The sequence below is a fragment of the Scyliorhinus torazame genome, chromosome 6, assembly GCF_047496885.1.
Source record: "Scyliorhinus torazame isolate Kashiwa2021f chromosome 6, sScyTor2.1, whole genome shotgun sequence".
In the NCBI taxonomy this organism is placed as follows: Eukaryota; Metazoa; Chordata; class Chondrichthyes; order Carcharhiniformes; family Scyliorhinidae; genus Scyliorhinus; species Scyliorhinus torazame.
In genome coordinates, this window is record NC_092712.1 from 59,568,411 (window position 1) to 59,594,769 (window position 26,359).

Sequence of the window (26,359 nt, forward strand, 5' to 3'; positions counted from 1 at the left end):
AGGTTTTGTTCCCCAGTGTACTCCAGTTGCTGGGTAAATATCTTGGGCGGGATTCTCCGTTTCTGAGACTAAGTGTTGTCGCCGACACAGAATTAGTGGATTTTCAGGACAGCAATAATGGCGCCGAACCTGGATCAATTCAGCAACTGTGGAGGGGCTATCACCGATGCCACGTGGAACACAATTGATTCCAATGAAAAACGGTGCCGGATTCGCCAGGGGACACCGATATGATCTGTGGCCCTAAGTTTACAGTGGGCTGCCAAGGCGTGCAGAGCTGCATGGCTGCCTTTCCGGCTCCGACAATGGTGTTCCATGTCTGTCCACCCTGACCCCACAGCCCACCTCCTGCCCCCACCACCCCACTCCCCGCGGCCCTGGCAGAAGCCTGCCAGCCAGCGGCACAACTGTCAGCAAACAATGGCGATGTTGGACACTTTCCGTACTGCCTCTCTCTCCCTCAGCAGCCATGACGCTGGGTTCACGATTTTTAAAAGCACAAGTGAATCGCGTTGTCTGGAACTCGGCCCATCGGAGGCAAAGCATTGCGGAGGCTCCAGGGGGGAATCTCGGGGCAGGCCCGCTAATTATATGCAAACGGTGTTTACTGTATGTGCATTCCGGACCGCATTGACGCCGCTGACGAGGTGATGGAGAATTGCGATTTGGCGTCAAATCGATGCCCGCCGCAATTTTAGCGTCAGAACTTATTCTCCACACAATCATGTTTCATGATTTCGGGGCAGCCAATGGAGAATCCCGCCCCTTCTCTCCCACCTATGCTTGTTGTCTGGTTATTTCTTAACGTCGTTTTTTAAACTGCTCTGAACATAAACGAGCGTGATAGCAATGAAATCACTCGAGCCTGGCCTGGCCATTGCCTCGCCCTTTGGCTGTACTGAGTGTCCCCGGGTGCTGATGGCTATAGGATTTCTGTCAGAGATAAAGAGCCAACAGACTGATGGAAACGTTACTTTGATTTAGAAAGGTGCAGAAGGAGGGCAAGCTGCTTCCCTTCTTTGGAGGTTTCTTCCACCAGTAACCATTTGGCCAAGAATCTATCCTATAGCCATTCCTTAGCAACTTAAGAATGGTTTATTTTGGCAATAGTCGTGTAAGCCATTATTGTAACAGAATAATGAATCGAGTTAGAAAGCAAAGGATCATATCATGGGACAACCTAATGTAATGTAAACAAAGGAAAAAGAATAGATTTAAAGAGTTAACTGTTCATGTTTCTGTCTGCCTGCAAGTAACCAAAATAAGGCAAAGTTTAATGCTGAAACAGATTGCCATAGTACTCCAGCCTGCCCTGTGTCTCACTGTCCATGAATAACCTCAGTTTACTGATGTTCAAGTTCATTCCTGAGACTGCTAAAGAGAATGTTGTCAACTTCAGAGCTCAGTCCCATTTGAAACAGGACACCACATTGGCACGGTGGTTAGCCAGGGACCTGGGTTCAATTCCGGCCTTAGGTGACATTCTGTGTGGAGTCTGCACGTTCTCCCTGTGTCTGCATGGGTTTCCTCCGGGTGCTCTGGTTTCCTCCCACAGTCCAAAGACATGCAGGTTAAGTGGGCTACAGGGATAGGACAGGGGAGCGGGACGAGATAGGGTGTTCATTCAGAGGATCGGTGCAGACTCGATGGGCCAAATGGCCTCCTTCTGTAGGGATTCTATGGAAACAGACAAAGAATAAGTGTGGCCTCACAATCCAGTACAGCACTGGACTTATTTCACAATTGTGTCTGCACAGGAACATGGAAACAGGAAGATGCCATTTTGCTCCTACAGCCTGTGTTGCCATCAATGGGATCTTGGATGATTTGCAAGCTAACTCCATTTATTCATCTTTGATCTATATCCCTCAATACCTTTGGTTAGATCAATGTCAGGATAAATGGTCACATTTAATCTAGCATCAATTGCCATTTGTGGAAGACAGTTCCTTCTTCCACCATTCTTTGTGTGTAGAAGTGTTTCATGATTTCACTTCTGAAAGGTCTGGCCCTATTTTCTAGACTATGCCCCCCTCCTCCACTCCCAGTCACAGGGAGGTATGCTGCAAAAGGTGCTGCCCAGAAAGATTCGCAGGAACTTTAGGGGTGGTGGACGGGGCTTTGTACAGCCGAAGCACGACCTCTATTCACTTTTATTCCAGTTCTCCAACTATAAAGGCCAGCATTCCATTAGCCTTTTCCACTAACTGTCAATGCATGTGAAATGGTGATGTTCTTCAAACAAGAAGAATAAACTTATTACTGCACCTGAGCTTAAATATTTTCCAGTCCACATATAAGTCATCAATGTTGATTTCCCAGAACTGAGCATGATTCAGATAAAGGTGACAAGATCATGGCTCCTATTTTCTGCCCATGTTAAACATTATTGTGACTGTGAAAATCATGGGAAGGTGGACAGGCCAAGTACTGTACTGTGTCTCCAATCTGGCATCTCGAAAACCGGACATTTTTATAGTGGGCCATGCATCAATTTCAATTGAAAAAATAGCACATTATTACCTACCTGGACAATATGGCTAGGTGCTGCATTGTCGCGGTGTGGGGTAGACAAGTTATTAGCTTTGGAACTTTGCGTGCCTGTCTATTCCTGTGCTCTGAGCAACCCTTGAGTCCACCTGACCAGACTCGACCCAAACTACCCACAACCTGAACTGCCTGGCCTTAAGTCTGGCAGGATCTGAAAACCAGCATGTCCTCGGTGTTGAGGGTGCCATTTTTCAGATACTATTACTGACATAGAGAGAAACTGCTCACGTTCTGGTTATTGTGGTTTCAAATTCCAGTTTTCTGAAACTACACCGATTTCTTATCAGGTATTCATCAGAATAAGAAAACGTTTCCCTCTGTGTTAATTCATAAAGACTGAGGTGTAATTTCCGCAGGACACTTCAGTTGCTAAAGAGCCTCTGAAGAGTAAAGATGGGGTCTTCAGCTGCAATGTTGGTTTTGCCTGCGATTAGCACAAGATGCTAAGAGCTGAGCTGTTGGAGTGGCTGCTTGGAGGATTGTTCAGGGACTTATTACCAATCTGGTTGCGTACCAGCGCAGTAATAAGCAAGCTGTTGATGATGCTTTTAAGCAATATTTAAAGCAACGTTCAGCTTTCCACTGTTCAATTAGAGGTTTGAAGAGGACTTTTGAGACACATTGGGAGACTTCCTGGGTCAGTTTGTCAGAACTTCACAACGCTCGTGAGGACATCACTAAAGTGAGTGAGTGCTGTCCTATCTGAATGGACACCTTGGGAGAGTTCTCGCACCTCAGCGCCATGCCGAGGCTCCCCCTTGGTCTGGAGGACAACATGATGTCCAGCACCAGCTGCTGCAAGACAGAGGGAAAGGAAGTCAAGGTCTTCCTCTAAACTGCAGAGGTGCATGGCCTGGGTGCGGTGCGAAGTGCAATCCAGCCGAGCACAACCAATGTTCTGTGAGATGCACATGTGACCAGTCGCGCAGCAGTCTTAAAGGGACTGCGCAGTGCAACACTACAAAGAAAAATCAGAGGTAACATTGGAAGCCAGAAGGAGCCTTCGTTTAAGGTCTTGTCTGAAAAGTGGCAATTCTGATGGTGCAATTCTCCCTCCGTGTTACATTGGAGTGTCAAACTAGATCACGTACACAAATCTCATGGAATTGGATTTGAGACTATAACTATCTGACTCACCCACTGAACCACGGCTGATTTCAGCCCTCTTATTAACTGAATTGAACACACACTCCATCCAGAACTACACACAGAGCAACTTCATTTATATACAAAGAAGATGGGGGGGGGGCTGTGATTATAATGCAGGTCCACAAAAATGATGAGAGATAATCACCCCTCTCATTATTTTAAAGGCACATTCCATGCATTCTAATTGGTTATGTAAATTGTGAGAACTAGACTACAACAACATAAGAAACAGCAATGTCAAATTTATCTGTGGCTCCTGAGAGAAATTTCTGCAAAGTTTTTCCCTCGGCCGGGACGTTCCAGCCGCCCCGTGACGGGTTTTCCTCGGAAGAATAGGAAGTTCTGTTATCCCACATTTTCTGCGAAAGCAATTAACATTGCGGTTAAGTCCATTAAAAATAAACTGGAGGACTGTACATTGGATTTGTACAAACATTCTTGATCAAACAATCCGTGGAACGTTGCGGCTCTGGGGTTGTTGTGACCGTGGCATTGCCATTTGTGGGAAACGTGCAAACCGGGCAGGGTGGCAGGTTAGATGTTAAGTCTCAATAGGCCACCTTTGGAAATGAGGGATGGGATTTTCCGGCCTTTCCAACAGCGGTTTCCCAGGCACGGGGCTGGGTGAGCCAGGCTGATGACCATTGACTTCAGCGTGACTGGAAGGTACCGCTGGCGGCCCTTGACTCGCCGCCTCCGACGCGAGTGGTGGGGACCGTGCTGAGAATCCCGGCCGAGGAAGCCATTTTGCTGAAAAGTCTCTCGTGAGGCAAATATAAATTTTACATTAACCTGGTAAGCTGTGAAAAGAACGGGGTTGATAGTTCAAATCCCCAAAGCAACATCCTTCAGTTCTAGTGTACCTTATTGGCCACATATGCCATGGACCAGCATGTTCTTATCGCACTGTGTTGCAAATCCTAGACGGTGGAGGAATAGCACTAACAGTTTTTGAGCAGTTCTTAATCCATTCCACATAGTGCCATTATTCCTTACGGATGGTGACAGCAACACAGTAAAACAAAGCCTAGTAATCATTCTGATTCGCAAGGAGCAACAATCTGATAAAAGTATTCCTGTTTGAGGAGGTGCAGCTTTTATTAATCACTTACTATGATAGATGCTATGATTGGTCCTTTGATTGTCCACCATGGAATGCTGTGCTTATTAGTGTCCCAGCAGCTACATTCAAAGAAGAACAAGTATTTTATACAATACTGAACCACTTTAAATCTCAAAGAACAAGTATTTTATACAGTACTGAACCACTTTAAACCTCAAAGAGCATGTATTTTACACAATACTGAACTACTGTAAATCTCAAAGCAGCCGGAATTTACAAATTAACATTTAGATCTAAACATTGAGTCTATGTTGAGAATTGACATTCACTTAACACTCCATAGCCAACTCTGACAATGTCAAGGAAGAGGTAAGTTGAAAGACCATTTCGCCCTCACACGCCAAAGATGTGCAGGGTAGGTGGATTGACCACGCTAAATTGCCCCTTAATTGGAAATAATGAATTGGGTACTCTAAATTTATTTTTAAAACTTGAAAGATCATTCATAAAATAGAATTCTCTCATAATGACCCCCCCCGCCCCAACTGCTTTATCTTTTTACAAATGCAGAGACCAAACATGTAGAAAGTACCCCAGGTGTGGTCTCACCAAGGCCCTGTACAGCTGCAGTAAAACCTCCCCACTTTTGTTTCCCAGTCTCTTTGCAATAAATGTCAAGATTCATTTTCCCTTCCTAATCACTTGCTGTTCGTTTCAAAGGAATGTAAATTGGCAGGATGGGTAATCCAGTCCATTGGGTCGTATACTTGACCAGAGGTAACTAGTTGAACATTTGCAAAAGTCTATCCTGTAATGCTGCTCCAAGCCACCAGAAAATGTATCAATTGCCAGATTCTTATTATGCATTTATCTTGTTAATAGTGCAGACAGATCGTCCACATCAACAGGATAGAGAACGTGAGAAGGGAAGAAATGGGAACTGAGTGTGTTGGCCGCGTGTGGGGTAACTTTCCATACCATAAAAAAAACTTTCCATACCATAAGACCATAAATCCATAAGACATAGGAGCAGAATTAGGCCACTTGTCCCATCGAGTCTGCTCCGCCATTCAATCATGGCTGATATTTTCTCATCCCCATTCTCCTGCCTTCTCCCCATAACCCACTGATCCCCTTATTAATCAAGAACCCATCTATCTCTGTCCTTCAGTTCATTCTAAAATAGGGACTAGCTTTAAAGGATGCAATGCAGGTTACAAGTCTTGAACAAGTAGCAAGGCCTTTTGCTTCTCCTGTGCCATCAGGAAAGAAAATAAAAATTGGGTGAATTTTTCGCCTTCCCCGCTGCATCTTTCTGTCGCTGACAGGCACTCCGTTCCCACCGCTGGTCAATGGAATTTCCCATTGTAACCACCCCATGCTGCCTGGCGGGTGGAGAATCCCGCTGGCGGAGAATTCACTCCATTAATCAACTTACCTTGGTGGGCTGTTTTTGGTTCTATTTCCTGCTCCTCAATGGTTTGAGATGGTGGAGAAGCCATGAGGGACTCCCCTCATGTGTCTGGGTTTCAGACTGCAGTTAGGGCTCAATGATATTATCGGGGCACAACCCCTTGATTTAAACAAAGACCATGCTGAATTTGCTGGGTGCCTTTGGTGTCTCCAACTTAATTGTCAGTCAGATTGGGATAAAACATTTGTCCCTCCATTTCAACTTTCCTGCAGCCCAGTTTTTGCCAGGCGACATTACAGATGAGCAGCATTTAATTAAGAACAGGTTGTAAGGACGGAGAAGAAAAAGATGCGCAAACTATATAGAGGGCAAGAAAATAATTTAAAAAAAAGAAAACATTTTTGTTGAGGTTTTCACAAAATATCAACAACAGAATGAAAAAGGAACCCAATAGAATTAAATACGGAACAAAATAAAACAACCCCTGTGCCCCACTCCCCCCCATACATAAATAATAAATTAACACCCCGAATTAACACAAAGCAAACATAGCAAATATATGCACCCCCTCAGATCCCCCAGTATAGACAAACAAAAATAAAATACAAACCCCCCCTCCCCCCCCCCCCCGGGGTTGCTGCTGCTGCTGACCATTGTCTACCGTTCTGCCAGGAAGTCCAAGAACGTTTGCCACCGCCTGAAGAACCCTTGTACCGATCCCCTTAAGGCGAATTTCACCCTCTCCAATTTAATAAACCCCGCCATATCGTTGATCCAGGATTCCACGCTTGGGGGCCTCGCATCCTTCCACTGAAGAAGAATCCTTCGCCGGGCTACCAGGGATGCAAAAGCCAGAATACCGGCCTCTTTCACCTCCTGCACTCCCGGCTCCCCTGCAACCCCAAATATTGCGAGCCCCCAGCCCGGTTTGACCCTGGATCCTACCACCCTCGACACTGTCCTCGCTACGCCCTTCCAAAATTCCTCCAGCGCTGGGCATGCCCAGAACATATGGGTGTGGTTTGCTGGGCTCCCTGAGCACTTAACACACCTGTCCTCACCCCCAAAAAACCGGCTCATCCTTGTCCCGATCATGTGTGCCCTGTGCAGCACCTTAAACTGTATGAGGCTGAGCCTCGCGCACGAAGAGGAAGAGTTCACCCTCCCAAGGGCATCTGCCCACGTCCCCTCCTCGATCTCCTCTCCCAACCCCTCCTCCCACTTACCTTTCAACTCCACCACCGAGGCCTCCTCCTCCTCCTGCATCACCTGGTAAGTTTCCGAGATCTTCCCCTCTCGAACCCACCCCCCCGAGAGCACCCTGTCCTGTACTGTGCGTGGTAGCAGCCGCGGGAATTCCACCACTTGCCGCCTGGCAAACGCCCTTACCTGTAAATATCTAAAGGTGTTCCCCAGGGGGAGCCCATACTTCTCCTCCAGCTCACCCAGGCTTGCGAACTTCCCGTCCACAAACAGGTCCCCCAACCTTCTTATCCCTGCCCTGTGCCACCCCGAAAACCCTCCACCTGTTCTTCCTGGGTGAACCGGTGGTTCCCCCGTATTGGGGTCCACACCGAGACCCCAACTTCCCCCCTGACTCCTCCACTGCCCCCAGATTTTGAGGGTAGCCGCCACTACCAGGCTCGTGGTATACCTCATTGGAGGGAGTGGCAGCGGCGCCGTTGCCAGCGCCTCCAGACTCGTACCCTCGCAGGATGCTGTCTCCAGCCCCTTCCATGCAGCCCCCTACCCCTCCATCACCCACTTGCGCACCATCGGCGCATTGCCGGCCCACTGGTACCCACAGAGGTTGGGCAGTGACAGCCCCCCTCATCCCTGCTCCGCTCCAGGAACACCCTTCTCACCCTCGGAGTCCCTCGCGACCAGACAAACCCCGTTATGCTCCTGTTGACCGGCCTAAAGAAGGCCTTCGGGATAAAAATGGGGAGGCACTGGAACAGGAACAAAAACCTTGGGAGCACCGTCATCTTAACTGAGCAACGCGTCCCACCTCTTGAACTCCTCCTCCATTTGCTCCACCAGCCTCGTGAAATTAAGTCTATGCAGGGCCCCTCAGCTCCTGGCCACCTGGACCCCCAAATACCTGAAGCTCCTCTCCGCCCTTTGTTGTGGGAGGTCGCCAATCCCCCTCTCCTGCTCCCCTGGGTGAACCACGAACAACTCGCTCCTCCCCATGTTGAGCTTGTACCCTGAGAAATCCCCAAACTCCCTGAGGATCCTCATTATCTCCGGCATTCCCCCACCGGGTCCGCCACACATAGCAGCAAGTCGTCCGCATAGAGCGACACCCTATGCTCCTCCCCACCCCGCACCAACCCCCTTCAGTTCCTCGACTCCCTCAGTACCATAGCCAGGGGTTCAATCGCCAGTGCAAAGAGCAGGGGGGACAGGGGACACCCCTGCCTCATCCCTCGATGCAACCGAAAGTACTCAGACCTCATCTTGTTCGTGGCCACACTCGCCATCAGGATCTCGTACAACAGCTTAACCTGGCAAACCCCTCCCCAAACCCGAACTTCTTCAGCACCTCCCACAAGTACCCCCACTCTACCCTATCGAAGGCCTTCTCAGCGTCCATCGCCACCACTATCTCCGCCTCCCTCTCCCTCGTCAGCATCATAATAACGTTCAGGAGCCTCCACACATTCGCGTTCAACTACCTCCCCTTCACGAACCCCGTCTGGTCTTCGTGGGTCACCTGCGGCACACAATCCTCAATTCTCATGGCTAAGACCTTCGCCAGCACCTTGGCATCTACGTTTAACAACGAAATTGGCCTGTAAGACCCACACTGCAGGGGATCCTTGTCCCGCTTCAGGATCAAGGAGATCAGTGCCTGGGACATCGTTGGGGGCAAAGCCCCCCCCTCCCTTGCCTCATTGAAGGTCCTAACTAGCCACGGGCCCAACAGGTCCACATATTTCTTGTAGAATTCGACCGGGAAACCGTCCGGCCCCGGTGCCTTCCCCGCCTGCATGCTCCCTATCCCTTTGGCCAGCTCCTCCAGCCCAATCGGGGCCCCCAATCCCGCCACCAGTCCCTCCTCCACCTTCGGGAACCTCAATTGATCCAGAAAGCGGCCCATCCCTCCCTCCTCCAGTGGGGGCTCGGACCGATACAGTTCCTCATAAAAGTCCCTGAAGACCACATTGATGCCAACCCCACTCCGCACCACACTCCCTCCCCTGTCCTTAACTCCCCCGATCTCCCTAGCTGCGTCCCGCTTCCGAAGCTGATGCGCCAGCATCCGACTTGCCTTTTCCCCATACTCATAAATCGCCCCGTGGGGCTTCCTCCACTGCGCCTCCACTTTCCTGGTGGTCAACAGGTCGAATTCGACCTGGAATCTACGCCTCTCCCTCAACAGTCCCTCCTCAGGCACCTCCACATACCTCCTGTCTACCCTCACCATCTCCCCCACCAGCCTCTCCCTCTGCTCTCTCCTCTCCTTGTGGGCCCGAATGGAGATCAGCTCTCCCCTAACCACCGCCTTCAGCGCCTCCCAGACCATCCCCACTCGGACCGCCCCGTTATCGTTGGCCTCCAGGTATCTCTCTATGCTTCCTCGGACCCGCTCACTCACCTCCTCGTCCGCCAACAGCCCCACCTCCAAGCTCCACAACGGGCGATGGTCCCTCACCTCCCCCATCTCCAAGTCCACCCAATGCGGGGCGTGATCCGAAATGGCTATCGCCGAGTACTCGGTATCCTCTACTCTCGCTATCAGCGCCCTACTCATAATAAAAAAGTCGATCCGGGAATAAGCCTTATGAACATGCGAGAAGAATGAAAATTCCCTAGCCCCCGGCCTTGCAAATCTCCAAGGGTCCACCCCTCCCATCTGGTCCATAAACCCCCTCAGCACTTTAGCCGCCACCGGCTTCCTACCTGTCCTAAACCTGGAACGATCCAGTGCCGGATCCAACACCGGGGCAAGAAAATAATGACCTATAAAGTGATCTGTACATTTTTCAGGACCCGTTGCTTTCCGTGCGTTCACTTTCAAGAAGGCCAATGTGACTTCTGAGGCTGTGACGGTAGATATGGGTGTGTCCGAGGCTGTTGGGGCAGTTGACAATGGTTTGTTGGCTTCCTGCTCGAAACAAGCATAGAATGCATTGAGGACATCGGGGAGGGAGCGCTGTTGTCGAAGATTCTACTCGGCTTTGCTTTGTAGCCCGTTTAAGCCTTGCCACAACTTACAAGAGTCCGTGTAGTTAGTCTGTGACTCTAGCTTAGTCTGGTGTTGTCTCTTGACGTCCCTGACAGCTTGGTGGAGATTGTACCTAGATTTGTTGTATAAGTCAGGGTCGCCTGTCTTGACCACCTCAGACCTGGACTTCATTTGGGAATGGATCTTCCAGTTAAACCATGGTTTCCAGTTGGGGATCGCACGTACTAATAATTAGTTTTATTAGTGTCACAATTAGGCTTACTAATGAAGTTACTGTGAAAATCCACTAGTCGCCATATTCCGCCGCCTGTTCAGGTACACGGAGGGAGAATTCAGAATGTCCAAATCACCTAACAGCACGTCTTTTGGGACTTGTGGGAGGAAACCGGAGCACCCGGAGGAAACCCACGCAGACACGGGGAGAATGTGCAGACACCGCACAGACAGTCACCTGGCCTGGAAATTGAACTCGGATCCCTGGCGCTGTGAAGGAACAGTGCTAACCACTGTGCTTCATGCTGCCCTCACTACCTTCATTCACACGCAGTCTTCTACACATTTGCTGATGAAGTCTGTGTCGGTGGTGGCCTACTCGTCTAGGCTGGCCGCTGAGTTCTTGAATGTGGACCAGTCCACTGACTCCAAGTTGTCACGTAGGAGCTCTTCTGTTGCCTCGGACCAGCATTGCACGACCTTCTTAACTGGATTCTCCCACTTAAGTTTGTGCTTATATGCCGGGAGAAGGAGCACCGTCTTCTGGTCCGATTTTCCGAAATGCAATCGGGGGATGGATCTGTTGGGGCCGCTGGTGGGACAGGAGATGTGTTGGTGGAATTTTGGCAGTACCTCTTGAGGTTGGCCTGGTTGAAGTCCCTGGCCATGACATACAAGGCCTCCGAGTGTTCCGTTTCTCTGTTATTTATATACAATTCATCAAGCGCCTTCTTCACTTCGCTCTAGGACAGGAGATGAAGATATGTTTTGTTGGGTTTTAAAACCTAAATTTGTCATGCGCTTGCTTGATTTATCTTTGTTTGCGCCTAATACTTTCAGCCATGTTGCCTTTGGCCCTTTATCGAGGTGTTGCTGATGTAAATGTTATTACAAAGCTTTTACTGTGGCATCAAATGAAAGTTCTGTGAAATTGTTCATTTCCACTGAATACCACTATCACTGTACACCTGTCCAATTCCATGTTTTAGCTGACATGAACGACATTTGGCAAATTACTGGAAGCATAAAGTAATCAAGCTGTCAGTGAATCTTCTGACTAAGGTAACAGTCGGAACAGAAATGCTTCAGATTGGCTCCCTGCATCACGATTCGACGGCTGCTAACATTTTAAAAAGGGAACATTCCTAACTTCGCAGACAGGGATGACCTATTATGGCACCAATTTAGCAGCAGGTCTCACCAGCCTTTTCATTTGACCATCTTGAGTGAGACTGGCAGCTGTTTTTGTTTTACAGTTTTATTCTGGCTAAGGGCTGAGCCATTGTGCCACTTGCATCAGTGGATTTAATGCTGTTTCATAATGACAGGAGCCATTATGGCGTTTGACAAACACACACACTGCGTTGTTCCAATGGGAAGACACAGCTATGTTTAAATTGGTAGTAAATAAAGACAAACACATGATCTGCACAGAGTGTTGTGACTGTAGTTAGGACAGCACGCAGATTGCCAAGTAACCTCAGGCCAAACAAAGAACAGTACAGCACAGGAACAGGCCCTTCGGCCCTCCAAGCCTGTACCGGTCATGATACCACCCTTGGCCCAAACCCTCAGCACTTCCTTGTGCCGTATCCCTCTATATCCATCCTAGCCATGTGTTTGTCAAGATGTCTTTTGAACGCCGTTAATGTATCTGCTTCCACAACCTCCCCTGGCAACCCGGTCCAGGCACCCACCACCCTCTGCGTAAAAAACCTGCCTCGCACGTCTCCTCTAAACTTTGCCCCACGGACCTTAATTCTAAACCCCCTAAGTGACTGACCCCTCCACCCTGGGAAAGAGTGCCTGCCCATCCACTCTATCCATGCCTCTCATAATCTTGTAGACCTCTATCAGGTCACCCCTCAATCTCCGTTGTCAATCTGTACTGTACATCACTCCCATTATTTCTCATAATCTGCAATGACATCATCCCTGGCTTTTCTCTTTCGTGTCTTTTTAAAAACCTTTTTCATTCACAGAATGTGGGCCGTAATTCTCCCATCGGGAGACTAAGTCCCGACGCCGGAGTGAACACCGGAGTGTTTCACTCCAGCATTCGGAGCCCACTCCCAGCCACCTATTCTCCTGCCCCCGGGGGGTTAGGAGCGGCATTGCGTCATTTACGTGCGCAGGCCTTGGTGCCGCGTAAAAGCGGCGCCGGGTAAATGACATCACCTGCGCATGCGCGGGGTGGCCGGCGCTAAAACGCGCCTGCGCCGTTGCCGTCCTCCCCGGGGCCGCCCCGCAAGAAGATGTCGGATGGATCTTGCGGTGCGGCGGAGGAAAGGAGGTCTTCCTTCAGAGAGGCCGGCCCGCCGATCGGTGGGCACCGATCGCGGGCCAGACCCCTTTTGAGGCCCCCCCCCCGGTGCAGGAACCCCCCCCCCACAGGCCGCACCCCCAGTGTTCCCGCGCTGTTCCCGCCAGCAGCGACCAGTTGTGGACGGCGCCGGCGGGAACCTGTCGTGTTGGGCAGGCCGCTCGGCCCATCTGGGCCGGAGAATCGCCGCTCGCCCGTTGCAAAAGGCGCTGGAGGGCCTTTCTACTTTTATTTTAATTCAGACAAAGTCCCACAGCACCAAGGTGAGGCTTTTAAACAACTCATCTCGGCAGCAGGCAGCCTCTGTGGCTGCCTTTGAACTTTTTCTCAGATTAGCTGACATGACTGTAGCCTAGATTTGCTCTGCCCACCGCCACAACAAAAATCCAATTCTGCGGGCACTTCCTTGTGAGGCGGAATGCCAAGCGGGGAATATTCCCAACTCTCGGGGATGAAAATCCAGTCCATGTTTCAGCTCAATGACCTGCATTTGGGGCAGCACGGTGGCACAGTGATTAGCACCGCTGCCTCACGGCGCCGAGGTCTCTGTTTCGATCCCGGCTCTGGGTCACTGTCAGTGTGGAGTTTGCACATTCTCCCCGTGTTTGCGTGGGTTTCGCCCCCGCAGCTCAAAAATGTGCAGGATAGGAGGATTGGCCACGCTAAATTGACCCTTAATTGGAAAAATGAATTGTCTACTCTAAAAAAAATTTAATTTTTTTTAAATGGCCTGCATTTGTATTATCTCATCACTGTTTGTGGAAGGTTTCTCTCTTCCACTTAGCTGTCACCATAACAGTGACTACATAAGTCTCTGTTTTTTTTCTGGGAATCCAGATATAAGGTCTTGGTTCGGGAGAGGATGTGCATAGACCCCCACCTCTCTGTCTCCCTCTCTCCTGCTGCAACCCACCAGCCACGCCCCACTGGCGTCTAGAAGAGCGAGAGGCGACTTGATCGGAACCTTTCAGATCCTGAGGGGTGTTGACAGGGTCAATGTGGAGAGGATACTTCACCTTGTGGGAGAACCTAGAACGAGGGCTCACTGTTTAAACATAAGGGGTCGCTCATTTAAAACATTTGAGGAGAAATATTTCTCTCAGAGGGTTGTGAGTGTCTGGGGCTCTCTTCCTCAAAAGGCAGTGGAAGTCCTGGAATATTTTTAAGGCAAAGCCAGGTAGATTCTTCATTAACAAGGAGGTGAAAGGTTATCGGGGGTGGGCAGGGATGTGGAGTTGGGCTTACAATCAGATCAGCCATGATCTTATTGAATGTTGTAGCAGGCCTGATGGGCCGAGTGGCCTAATCCTGCTCCTAATTTAGATGTTTACATGCTCCCACCAAGGTGTCAGTCCTGGTGGATAAAGGAGACAAAAAAAGTCCCCAAAATTGAAGAAATACGCCAAATAATATCGACAAAAGATGGAAGCCATTTTTATTTGTCGATACAGCACGTTACTCAGATCAAAAGAAGGTTTTATGACTCTACCAGTAACCGGCATTAATAGCCATTTTCACTTTGCTAATTTTGTTCATACTCACTCGTCGTCTTCCAAATAGATTCTTGTGATTGTCCACATAATTGTGAAGATTGTTGGGATTCCTGTGGAAAATATTATCAGGCCAAATATAGTCACAATGAGCTTGGATGGATTTCAACTGAAATATGTTCAGGACATTTTCTGACCATCGGCAAAAAAAAACTTACCCCAACCAATCAGCATGTAGAGAACAAAGTATTTATTTTCCGAGAAAAAGACCACGAGGAGCGTGTGCAGGTACAAGCCTTCCACTAACAGCCAGTAGAAGTTGGCAACGATGAAGTACTGGAAGAAGATCAAGACAGCTCTGCAGCCAGTCTGGAGAGAAACAATGAGAGGAACAGAGCTTAGCTGTGTTCAAAAGAAGAGGCTGTGTAAACATGTTGGCTAAAAATAGTGCGGCAAACGCAGGACAGATCATACTTTCCAACATTACTTCATAGAAACATGGAAACATAGAAAATAGGAGCATGAGTTGATCATTCGGCCCTTCAAGCCTGCTCCGCCATTTATTAAGGTCATTATCGTCCAACTCGAGAGCTGATCCCGCCTTCCCCCATATCCTTTGATCACCTTCTCCAAAGAGCTATATCTAACTGCTTCTTGAAAAGATAGACGGACGGATTCTCTATTCCTGAGACAGTGGGCTGGATTCTCCGATTCTGCGGCTATGTCCGCAGGATCCGTCTGGTCTTACGACCAGAAAGTCGCCGCCGCCCCCACACCGATGCCCCCGGCTTTACCTGCGGATACGGACGCAGCATGTCCGGGGCCGTGCATGCACACAGCGCAACATAGTGGCGGCCGCGCGGGACCCGGCCTGCCAGAAACTGCCCCCCCCCCCCGTAACCCACCTCGCCACCACCGGACCACCAGTCTCCCCAGTCCCTGCCAAAGTCCCCCCTGCCAGCAGAACGCCTCCCCCCCCCCCCCCCCCCCCCCCGCGACTGTGGCGGGGCTGGACATAGTCCGCAGCCGCCACGCGAGGTCCCCGAAAGTTGTGAGGTCACGCGCCCATCGGGGGAGGGCCTCAGGTGATGTCCTGAGGCCGCTGAGACGGCCTGTGACATATGGCAATGTTGAGGGGGGCGGAGCATCGGAAAAGCAGTGCCGTCCCCGATTCCGGCGTTAAAATGGATTCTCCAGCCGATCGCCGAACGCGATATCGGCATTGCCGATCGGAGAATCTAGCCCTTAAGTGTTGTCGCCGGGGCAGGATTCGTGGAGTTCTATTACAGCAAATCTGACACCGCACCTGGACCGATTCAGTGACCGTTAAGGGGCTAGCATTGGTGCCACGTGAAACACAATCAATTCCAATGAGAAACGGTGCCGGATTCACCGGGTCCGAGCTTGGCTCTCAGGAGGCTGACAAGCTGCAGTCGCATATACACACTTCCTTCCCTACACACGCCATCCCAGCGAACTAGATGGCAGCAAGCCGCACAGCCCCGAGGTTCACTGACGCAGAATTGGAGACCCTGCTGGACGATGTGGAGGAGAGGCAGGCTCTCTGTACCCGAGGTGGGATGGAGGCTGCCAGCCGCTGCTGTTCGCTGGGCCTGAATGCAGGTGGCAGAAGCGGTCCACGCCGTGGGCAACACCGTCTGGACCGGCCAACAGATCTGGAAAAAACTGCACAACCTTCTCATGCCGGCCAGGGTGAGTAGACAGCACTGTGTCCCTGGCACTAACCCCCACCCCACACACCCGTAACCCCACAATACCCCGCCCCCCCAACCTGGAGGGCAGCTGAACCCCACCCAACACCACATCCGGCACCCATATCAGCTGCCATGGCCGGGTACCCTGGCCACAGCTACCCATCCCTGGGCTGCCTGCGTCTGACAGTCTTACACTGTGCGATTTCTGTCCCCCCCCCCCCCCCCCCCACCTCCCCAGGAGGAGGCCGCCCATAACCGCCGGGAGCAGGAGAAGACTGGAGGGGGCTGCAGGACCTGCGGCCCCAAACCATGGCAGAGCACAGGGCACTGGGCGTGGTTGGCGGGCCCGAAGAAAGGGCAATGGAGGTCGGCATCGAGCGAGGAAGTGAGACCCCGCTGAGTTGCGGTTCCCCCTGGTGCACAGCCACACCAACCCCACACCACCCTCACACTCACACCACCCCCACACCACCCCCACACCACCCCCACCCCCACACCAACCCACACCCCTACTCCACACCACCACCACACCTGCACCGCCATCACCCTCACAAACACAAACCCCTCCCCAACACACTCCCACCACCCCCAGGGCCACCTGGACATTGCAGCGGCACTCTTTTTGTTTTTGAAAAATATTTCATTGAGGCATTTATATTATAAAGTTTAACACAATGAACAACCACACACCAGAACACAACCCAGCCAACATGGCTTACATAAACAACGCCCCAACAATTCCCCACCAACCTAACCCCACCTGGCCCATCGTCCCCTGCCTCACCTTTTTAACATCCCGCTCCCCCCCCCCCCCACCCGCCCTGCTGACAGCTTAGTCCTTTCCAAAGAAGCCGATAAACGGCTGCCACCTACGGGCAAACTGCAGCATCGAGCCCCTCAGGGCGAACTTTAATCTTCTCGAGCCTGAGAAACCCAGCCATGTCACTAACCCACACCCCTGGTTTTGGGGGTTCAGAGTCCCTCCAGGCTAGCAGTATCTGTCTCCGGGCTACCAGGGAGGCAAAGGCAAAGACATCGGCCTCTCTCACCCCCTAGACTCCCGGGTCTTCTGACACACCAAAAATTGCCACCTCTGGACTCGGGACCAGCCTCACCCTCAGGACCTCCAACATAACGTCGGCAAGTCCCTGCCAGAATCCTCCACTTTTCGGAAACGCCAAAAACATTTGAACGATTTACAGGCCCCTCCGCACAGCGCCCGCAGCTATCCTCCACCCCTTCAAAAAACCTGCTCACCGGGCAGGAGTATCGTCATCTTTACCGTTTGAACCCTCCCCGCCAGTCACAACGGGAGTGCATCCTGTGGTGATGTGCATCAATGTAAATGCATGTCGGCTAGCTAGACACTAGAGGGAGCACAAGAGACATCTCACACACACACTCAACCAATAGATCAGTTAGATAGGACATGACCAATGGACATTCACGATACACACGGAGGTGACACGACCACAGGGGGGCATTACACCAACCCATAAAAGACACCACACACATGATCTGCCTCTTTCCAGTGGAGACAGTCAGCGAGTACAGACACAGGGTTGATTCAATATTACACCCACCACGTGGATTGCAGCAGCTGGTTAGTCAGTCTGGGTAGCTATAGTAGAATTAGCAGTAGTGTCGAACCCGAGTAATAGAAGTGTAAATAGTTTAATAAACATGTTGAAGTTATCTCCACGTCTGAACCTTCCTTTGTCAAGTGCACCACAAGGAAGCCGCTTATGTTACACCTACAACATAACTAAACACATCCTACCTCCTAAAATTCCCCTTCATCTGCTCTACCAACCGAGCCAAATGTAACTTATGCAGCTACTCCCAACCCTGCGCAGGGGAGCCTTTGGAATTAGCCCTGCTAGTACCTCATCCCATGGAGTAGCCCCGGGGGCCATCGGGCACCCCGAAGGAGGAGGAGGTGATGGGAACATCTGGTGGGCAGCGGGCAGAACAGGGCGGCACCACACCACACGGGCCGTCCGAGCAGCAGCCGGTGCCCATCCAGACCCGGTCGTCCCAGAAGCCGGCCACCACAGGGAAGCCAGGTCGCAGGCCGGGAGTCACAGCAGGCCACCTCCATTCCTGATGCACCGTCTGAGGATCCACCTAGGCATAGCGTTCGAGCCCATCAGGACAGAAAATTAGACACCAGTTTAGTTTGCACAGGTGCAGGGCACAGTTTAGTGATAGGGGCTAGGGCACAAATCTGTATATATGGTTTTACATAAACACCTGTTCACAATGTTACAAACTGCCTCGGTGCTCTGTCTGATGGATGGGAGGGGTGGGCTGCTCTGAGCTGGCCACAGAAGGGGCGTGGGCGGGGGAGCTGGGGTGACGTTAGGGATGGGCCTGGCCCAGAGACTGCAGCTCAGTAGCACTCACCGCTGCGGTGTCCACCCCCCTCCCCCCCCCCCCACCGTCCCAACCTCCGCCACTCCAGAGATTCGATGGCACTGTGTGCTGGAATGGCCAGCTCGCATGCAGGGATCACCCAGGTGGATGGTGGCAAGTGCTACCATGGGCAGGGGTCAGACGTTGGCGTTCAATGTGGAACACCAGAGTTCATCTCAGAGTGAATTGGCATCATCCTCCATCCCATGGAGCAGACCCTCTGTTATTGCCATCCCGGGGCCCACACCCTGGAGTGTGACAGGTATGTGCCACGGAGGGGGTTGCAGGAAGAAGGGGGGGGGGGATGCGGTGTCCATGCCACTTGCCAGTCCCCCACCACCTTAGTCGGTGAACCTGAAGGCGATCAGAGCGTCCTGTGCGCTTTGGCCCTGTGGCACACATTGTGCAGCCTCCTGTGCCTGCTCATGCCCCATGTCTTGCCCATCCGCGCCCTCCTCCACATCCTCCTCATCTCAGACCTAAAAGATTTACCCCATATCCTTAGACTGTGAATACATTCAAGAGGCGGCTAGATATGGCACTTGATGCGGATGGGATCAAGGGTTATGGGGAGAAAGCAGGATTGAGCTATTGAGTTGGACGTTCAGCCATGACTGTGATGAACAGTGGAGCAGGCTTGAAGGGCCGAAGGGGTCAACCTGTGCACTGGTCGATCAGGCAATTGGACTGCTCAAGATGCGGTTCCGGTGTCTGGACAGTCGGGGGGGGGGGGGGGGGAGTCCCCCAGTGCAGCCCCCAAAGGGTGCCCCACATCATCATGGTCTACTGCGCTTTGCACAAGCTGGCACTGTGTCGGAGCGAGTAGCTGGACCAGGAAGGGATGGAGAAGTGCCACATCCCCTCGGATGAGAAGGATGTCATGGATGGCGGCAAGAAGCAATCCGTGGAGGAGGAGAAGGAAGGACCTCGGGCAATGGCTAGGGCCTGCATAGGGTGCAGTACTAGGAATGTCCTCACAGCCTCTCGGTTGGTGACAACCGGGTCTAGGGTGTGAAGACTCTCCCACCATGAGATGTGTGTGATATCCTCTCACTGCTGTGGTGCCTTTGGGAGGTCATTGTTGTGGTGTTCTTTGTGTTTCTTATACTCAGGATGGATGTTGTAGTGTTCACAAAGGCCACACACAAGCTATGTTCAATAACAATAACAAAGCTAACATTTATTACACTACTTAATATACAGCTTGACCACTTACCCCTATAGCAGGCAATAATCTATGAATAAAATGAAATGAAATGAAAAGTGCTTATTGTCACAAGTAGGCTTCAAATGAGGTTACTGTGAAAAGCCCCTAGTCGCCACAATCCGGCGCCTGAATTAAACTACAATCTACACTACACGAATATTTGTCTCATGAACTCTATCTTAAACTGTACTCTGCTCTCTCCTACATTCTTTGCACTCTCCGCTACACTCTCCCAGAAGCCTGAGAGCCAGTCCTTTTTATAGGTCTGTTCCCAACTCCATCTTGTGGTCAATTATGATATTACAATAACCCTTTATATACTAGACATTCTACATAATGTCACAATTGTGATGGTGGCTACCTTGATGGGCAGGCCGCTAAAGTGATTGGCGGGACACTGTAGGTGAATGATGGTGACTTGCAGTGAGGACAGAGCGCTGCTCCGAATATCCTCTGCAATTTATCACGGCCAATCCACTGAACCTGCACATCTTTGGAGGAAACCGGAGCACCTGGAGGGAACCCATGGAGACACGGGGAGAAAACGTAAACTCCACACAGACATTCACCAAACGCTGGGGGGGGGGGGGGCACCCTCGGCGGGACTGGAAGATTCTGTCAGCAGTAAGGGCCAGAAAATCCCGCCCTCTCTCTGAACAACAGAAGCCAGTTTATGAGTGCATTCGGTAACTGCTCAACTTGTTAATTCATTTAAAGGTGAAGCCTTGGGTGATCGGGGTCCTTTTTGTTGATGGTGTACTGTTCCATTAAAACAATGGGCTGAATAATACAGGGTGGGGAGGCAGTGGGTGGGTGGGGGTGGACAGCTCTCACACCCTCAGATACCATAATAAGACAATAAGATGTAAGAGCAGAAGTGGGCCATTTGGCCCATCGGGTCTGCTGCACCACTCGATGAGATCATTCGATGAGATTGATGTGATAATCCTTAACTCCACTTTCTCACCTTATCCCAATAACCCTTGATTCCTTTACTGATTAACACTGCCTATCTCAGCCTTGAACATACTTAAAGACTCAACCTCTACAGCTCTCTGAAGTAAAGAATTCCACAGATTCATGATCTTCTGAGAGAAGCAATTCCTCTTCATCTGTGTCTTAAATGGGAGACCCCTTACTCTGAGAATATGTCCTCTGGTCCTAGGCCATCGCACAAGGGGTAAAAAAATGTCTCAGCGTTTACCCTGTCAATCCCCCTGAGAATCCTACATGGCTCAATAACGTCACCTCTCATTCTTCTAAACTCCAATGAGTACAGGCCCTACCTACTCAACCTCCGCTCGTGAGAAAATCTTCCATACTCAGGATCGACCTGGTGAACCTCCTCTGGGTTATCCCCAATGCCAGTATATCTTTCCTTAGATAAGGGGACCAAACTGATCACAGATGGAGTCTAACTAGTGCCTTGTATAGTTTTAGTAAGACTTTCCTATTTTATACTCTATTCCCTTTGAAATAAAGGCCAACATTCAATGTTCCTTCCCACTTACCTGCTGAACTTGCATGCCAGCTTTTAGTGATTTATGTATGCGGACCCCCAAATGCCCCTGTGCTTCAGCTTTCTGCAGGCTTTCTCCATTTAAATAATATTCAGCTCCTTTATTCTTCCTACCAAAGTGCATAACTTCACATTGTAGACTGTAGACTCTTTGGGCAGAATTTTCCCAGATTTTTTCAGTGTCAGGCTCTGACTGAAACCCGGCGTGTATTTCTCCAGCTGGACAGCCGAGTTTTCAGTCCAAGCTTTGAGCCACTCTGAAAAATAAGTTCAGAGGATGCGGTTTATGCCGTCACTGTGACGGGGCCGGGCCTGATAGAGCCAGCCAGGCCAAAAGGTGCGGCCCGATTGACGTAGAAAATACCGCCCCCCCCCCCCCCCCCGACTAGCCCCTGCCCCCCCCCCCCCCCCTCACCAACATCAGCATCTGGGCCCTCACCACCATCCCCACTGGGGGGCTGGGGGCAGTGCTGGGGAGTAGTATCAGGGGGCGGTATCAGGAGACAGTACCCTATAACTCTCACCACAGAAGCTGCCTGACCTGCTGAGCATTTCCAGTCATTTTCGTTTTTATTTCAGATTTCCATCACCTGCAGTATTTTGTTTTTGTCACCGGTGGCGGCGGTCCCTCGGAATCGAGAATGACGTCTGTCAGCTTTAATGAGACTCCAGATGACTGAAGAGCCCAGCTCTGGGTCCACACGTTCTTCCGCGAGGGGGGCAGATTATTGCGCGGGGGGAGTGGAATTCGCAGCCCCGGGTTGGCTTCCCTCTCCTTCCTCTGCCGCCGCCATTCCCCATCGCTGTCAAACCGCGGAACCTCAAAGCGGTTTGCACCTTGATGGACCAGCCATGCTGAGCGGCCCGCAGCCTCCTCCTCCCAGTCAGTGGTATTAATGTCTCTGTACTTTACATACATATATAGAATTTACAGTGCAGAAGGAGGCCATTCGGCCCATCGAGTCTGCACGGCTCTTGGAAAGAGCACCCTACCCAAGGTCAACACCTCCACCCTATCCCCATAACCCAGTAACCCCACCCAACACTAAGGGCAATTTTGGACACTAAGGGCAATTTTGGATACTAAGGGCAATTTATCATGGCCAATCCACCTAACCTGCACATCTTTGGACTGTGGGAGGAAACCGGAGCACCCGGAGGAAACCCACGCACACACGGGGAGGACGTGCAGACTCCGCACAGACAGTGACCCAATCTGGAATCGAACCTGGGACCCTGGAGCTGTGAAGCAATTGTGCTATCCACAATGCTACCGACAACGAGGGAGGCCTCGTGCAAATCCCTATACCGTTTCCTTGTATTAATAAAATTAATTACTTTGCCTGCACTAAGGAGCCAAACTGAATGAAAGGGCGATCCAATAAACTGAAGCTACTGGACTAAAGTGAGCCACCAGGGCTTCAGGGTTAAATCCAGGGGAAAAGGTTGGCAGTCAAAAACGCCAAGTATTAAGAATGAGCAAAACTAAGTTACGCTTGTCAAAAGAGAGAGGTTTTACATGCATTAAGTATTCTCATTGGCTTCTTTCCCATGTTGTAGTATGGGTATTTGAGGTTGGGACAGTGAGACTTAATCTGACACATGGGCCGGGATTCTCCAATCCCGCGGGCAAGTTCTGACGCCGTTGTGAAAAGCGGCACGAGCCACTCCGACGTCAACGGGCCCCAAGTGTTAGGTATTCACCCCTTCCTAGGGGGCTAGTATGGCGCCGGAGTGGTCTCTGCTGCTCCGGCACCCGAAACCCAGCGCGTCACGGCCGGCGTGAGTTTGCACATGCGTGTGGGTTGCCTACTTCGCGCCGGACCCCGGGCAATATGGCAGAGCCCTACAGGGGCCCGGCACGGAGGAACATAGGTCCCCCATGGAACTAGGTCATCCTCCGATCAGTAGGCCCTGATCACGGGCCAGGCCACTGTGGAGGCCCCCACCAGGACGCAGCCCCCCCACAGCCAGAACTCTGAGGACCCGAGAAAGAGCGCGAGGAGGACACAGGATAAAAGAGCGCGAGGAGAGCGGCGGGGACACAGCTGCCAGAGGAGCGGCCTTCAGATTTTCGGCCGGAGCAGTGGCCAATGGTCTGTTGGGAAGGTAAGTTTTCCTCTTTAAAAACTTACCTTGAAGAGTAACATCACAGCAAAGCAGTGACCTGATTGGCTGGTAAGGAAAGTGCTCCAATTAGCAGTAGCTGGGAGAAATTTAACTCTTCGTGTGTTGGCAAGTATTGTGATTGGTAAGTAAAATCTTTATTCCTTTAACTTATTCATTATTTGATATTATATTTGTAATCAGTTAAGGTAAAGTGTAAAAATGGCAGGCGATCCCAGACCCGTGTTTTGCTCCTCGTGCTCAATGTGGGAGTACAGGGGCATCGACCGTGTCCCTGAACTCCCACATTGAGCACGAGGTCAATGCCCCTGACTCCTTCATGTGTGGGAAGTGTGTCCAGCTGCAGCTCCTGTTAGACCGCATGACGTCTCTGGAGCTGCGGATGGACTCACTTTGGAGCATCGGCGATGCTGAGGAGGTCGTGGATAGCACGTTCAGTGAGTTGGTCACACCGCAGATTAGGATTGGTGAGGGAGACAGGGAATGGGTGACCAAAAGGCAGAGAAAGAGCAGGAAGGCAGTGCAGGTGTCCTCTGCGGTCATCTCCCTCCAAAACAGGTATACCATTTTGGATACTCTTGGGGGCAACGACTCACCAGGGGAAGGCAGTAGTAGCCAGGCTCATGGCACCGTGGCTGGCTCTGCTGCACAGAAGGGCGGGAAAAAGACTGGAAGGGCTATAGTCATAGGGGATTGAATCGTAAGGGGAGTAGACAGGTGTTTCTGTGGTCGAAAACGAGACTCCCAAATGGTATGTTGCCTCCCGGGTGCACGGGTCAGGGATGTCTCAGATCGGCTGCAGGACATACCGAAGGGGGAGGGTGAACAGCCAGTTGTCGAGGTGCATATAGGCACCAACGATATAGGTAAAAAACGGGATGAGGTCCTACAATCAGAATTCAGGGAGTTAGGAGATAAGTTAAAAAGTAGGACCTCATAGGTAGTAATCTCAGGATTACTACCAGTCCCACAGGACAGTCAGATTAGAAATTCAAGAATAGTCAGAATGAATACGTAGCTTGAGAGATGGTGCAGGAGGGAGAGGTTCAGATTTTTGGGACATTAGAACCGGTTCTGGGGCGGTGGGACCATTACAAATCGGATGGTCTACACCTGGGCAGGACTGGAACCAATGTCCTCGGGGGTGCTTTTGCTAACACTGTTGGGGAGGTTTTAAACTAATGTGGCAGGGGGATGGGAACCAGATTAGGAAGTTAGAGGTCAGTAAAGAGGCAGCAACTAAAGCCAGTAAGGTACGAGATAATAAACTCAATGTGACTAAGGGGAAGAGTAGACAGGGAAGAGATAATGAACGCAAAGGGACAGGTGGTCTGAGGTGCATTTGTTTCAATGCGAGAAGTGTAGCAGGTAAGGCAGATGAACTTAGGGCTTGGATTAGTACCTGGGAATATGATGTTATTGGTATTACTGAGACTTGGTTGAGGGAAGGGCAAGACTGGCAACTAAATATCCCAGGGTATAGATGCTTCAGGAGGGATAGAGAGGGAGGTTAAAGGGGTGGAGGAGTTGCATTACTGGTCAGGGATGATATCACAGCTGTGATTAAGGAGGGCACGATGTTGGATTCGAGCACTGAGGCAATATGGGTAGAGCTAAGAAATAGGAAGGGTGCAGTATCATTGTTGGGACTTTACTACAGGCCTCCCAAAAGCGAGCGTGAAGTAGAGGTACAAATATGTAGACAGATTATGGAAAAATGTAGGAGCAATAGGGTGGTCGTGATGGGAGATTTTAACTTCCCAAACATTGATTGGGACTCATGTAGTGTTGGAGACATAGATGGAGCAGAATTTGTAAGGAGCATCCAGGAGAGTTTTTTTAGAGCAGTATGTAAATAGTCCAACTCGGGAAATGGCTATACTGGACCTGGTATTGGGGAATTATCCCAGCCAGGTGGTTGAAGTTTCAGTCGGTGATTACTTTGGGAATAGCGATCACAATTCCGTAAGTTTTAGAATACTCATGGACAAAGACGAGAGTGGTCCAAAGGAAGAGTGCTAAATTGGGGAAAGGCCAAGTATAACAAAATTCGGCAGAGCGAGGGAATGTGGACTGGGAGTAGCTGTTTAAAGGCGCATCCACATTTGAAATGTGGGAGTCTTTTAAGGAAAGGTTGATTAGAGTGCAGGACAGACATGTCCCTGTGAAAATGAGGGATAGAAATGGCAAGATTAAGGAACCATGGATGACGGGTGGAATTGTGAGACCAGCTAAGATGAAAAACGAAGCAGACATAAGATCTAGGCGACTTAAAACTAATGAAGCTTTGGAGGAATATCGGGAAAGTAGGTCAAATCTCAAACGCGCAATAAAGAGGGCTAAAAGGGTCATGAAATATCTTTGGCTAACAGGATTAAGGAAAATCCCAAAGCCTTTTATTAATATATAAGGAGCAAGAGGGTAAATAGAGAAAGGATTGGCCCACTCAAAGACAAAAGAGGGAATTTATGCGTGGAGTCACAGGAAATGGGTGAGATTCTTAATGAGTACTTTGCATCGGTATTCACCAAGGAGAGGGACATGACGGATGTTGAGGCTAGGGATGGATGATTAAATACTCTACGTCAAGTCGGCATAAGGAAGGGGGAAGTTTTGGGTATTCTAAAAGGCATTAAGGTGGACAAGTCCCCAGGTCCGGATGGGATCTATCCTAGGTTACTGAGGGAAGCGAGGGATGAAATAGCTGGGGCCTTAACAGATATCTTTGCAGCATCCTTGAGCACGGGTGAGGTCCCGGAGGACTGGAGAATTGCTCATGTTGTCCCTTTGTTTAAGAAGAGTAGCAGGGATAATCTAGGCAATTATAGACCTGTGAGCTTGATGTCAGTGGTAGGCAAACTGTTGGAGAAGATACTGAGGGATAGGATCTATTCACATTTGGAAGAAAATAGACTTATCAGTGATAGGCATGGTTTTGTGCAGGGAAGGTCATGTCTTACAAACCTAATAGAATTCTTT

The 26,359-nt window shown here is 50.5% G+C and overlaps 1 protein-coding gene across 2 annotated transcripts in view; it reads right to left on the bottom strand.

The window, feature by feature from the left end:
- vipr2 (vasoactive intestinal peptide receptor 2) overlaps nt 1-26,359 on the bottom strand; it is a 234,022-nt gene that overhangs the window by 37,698 nt on the left and 169,965 nt on the right. For both annotated transcript variants that reach the window (XM_072508244.1, XM_072508245.1), the window contains 3 exons: nt 14,616-14,766; nt 14,450-14,510; nt 4,812-4,881 (listed from right to left, as the gene is read on the bottom strand). In XM_072508244.1, coding sequence (XP_072364345.1) covers nt 4,812-4,881; nt 14,450-14,510; nt 14,616-14,766 — 282 coding nt within the window. The remainder of the gene's footprint in view (nt 1-4,811; nt 4,882-14,449; nt 14,511-14,615; nt 14,767-26,359) is intronic.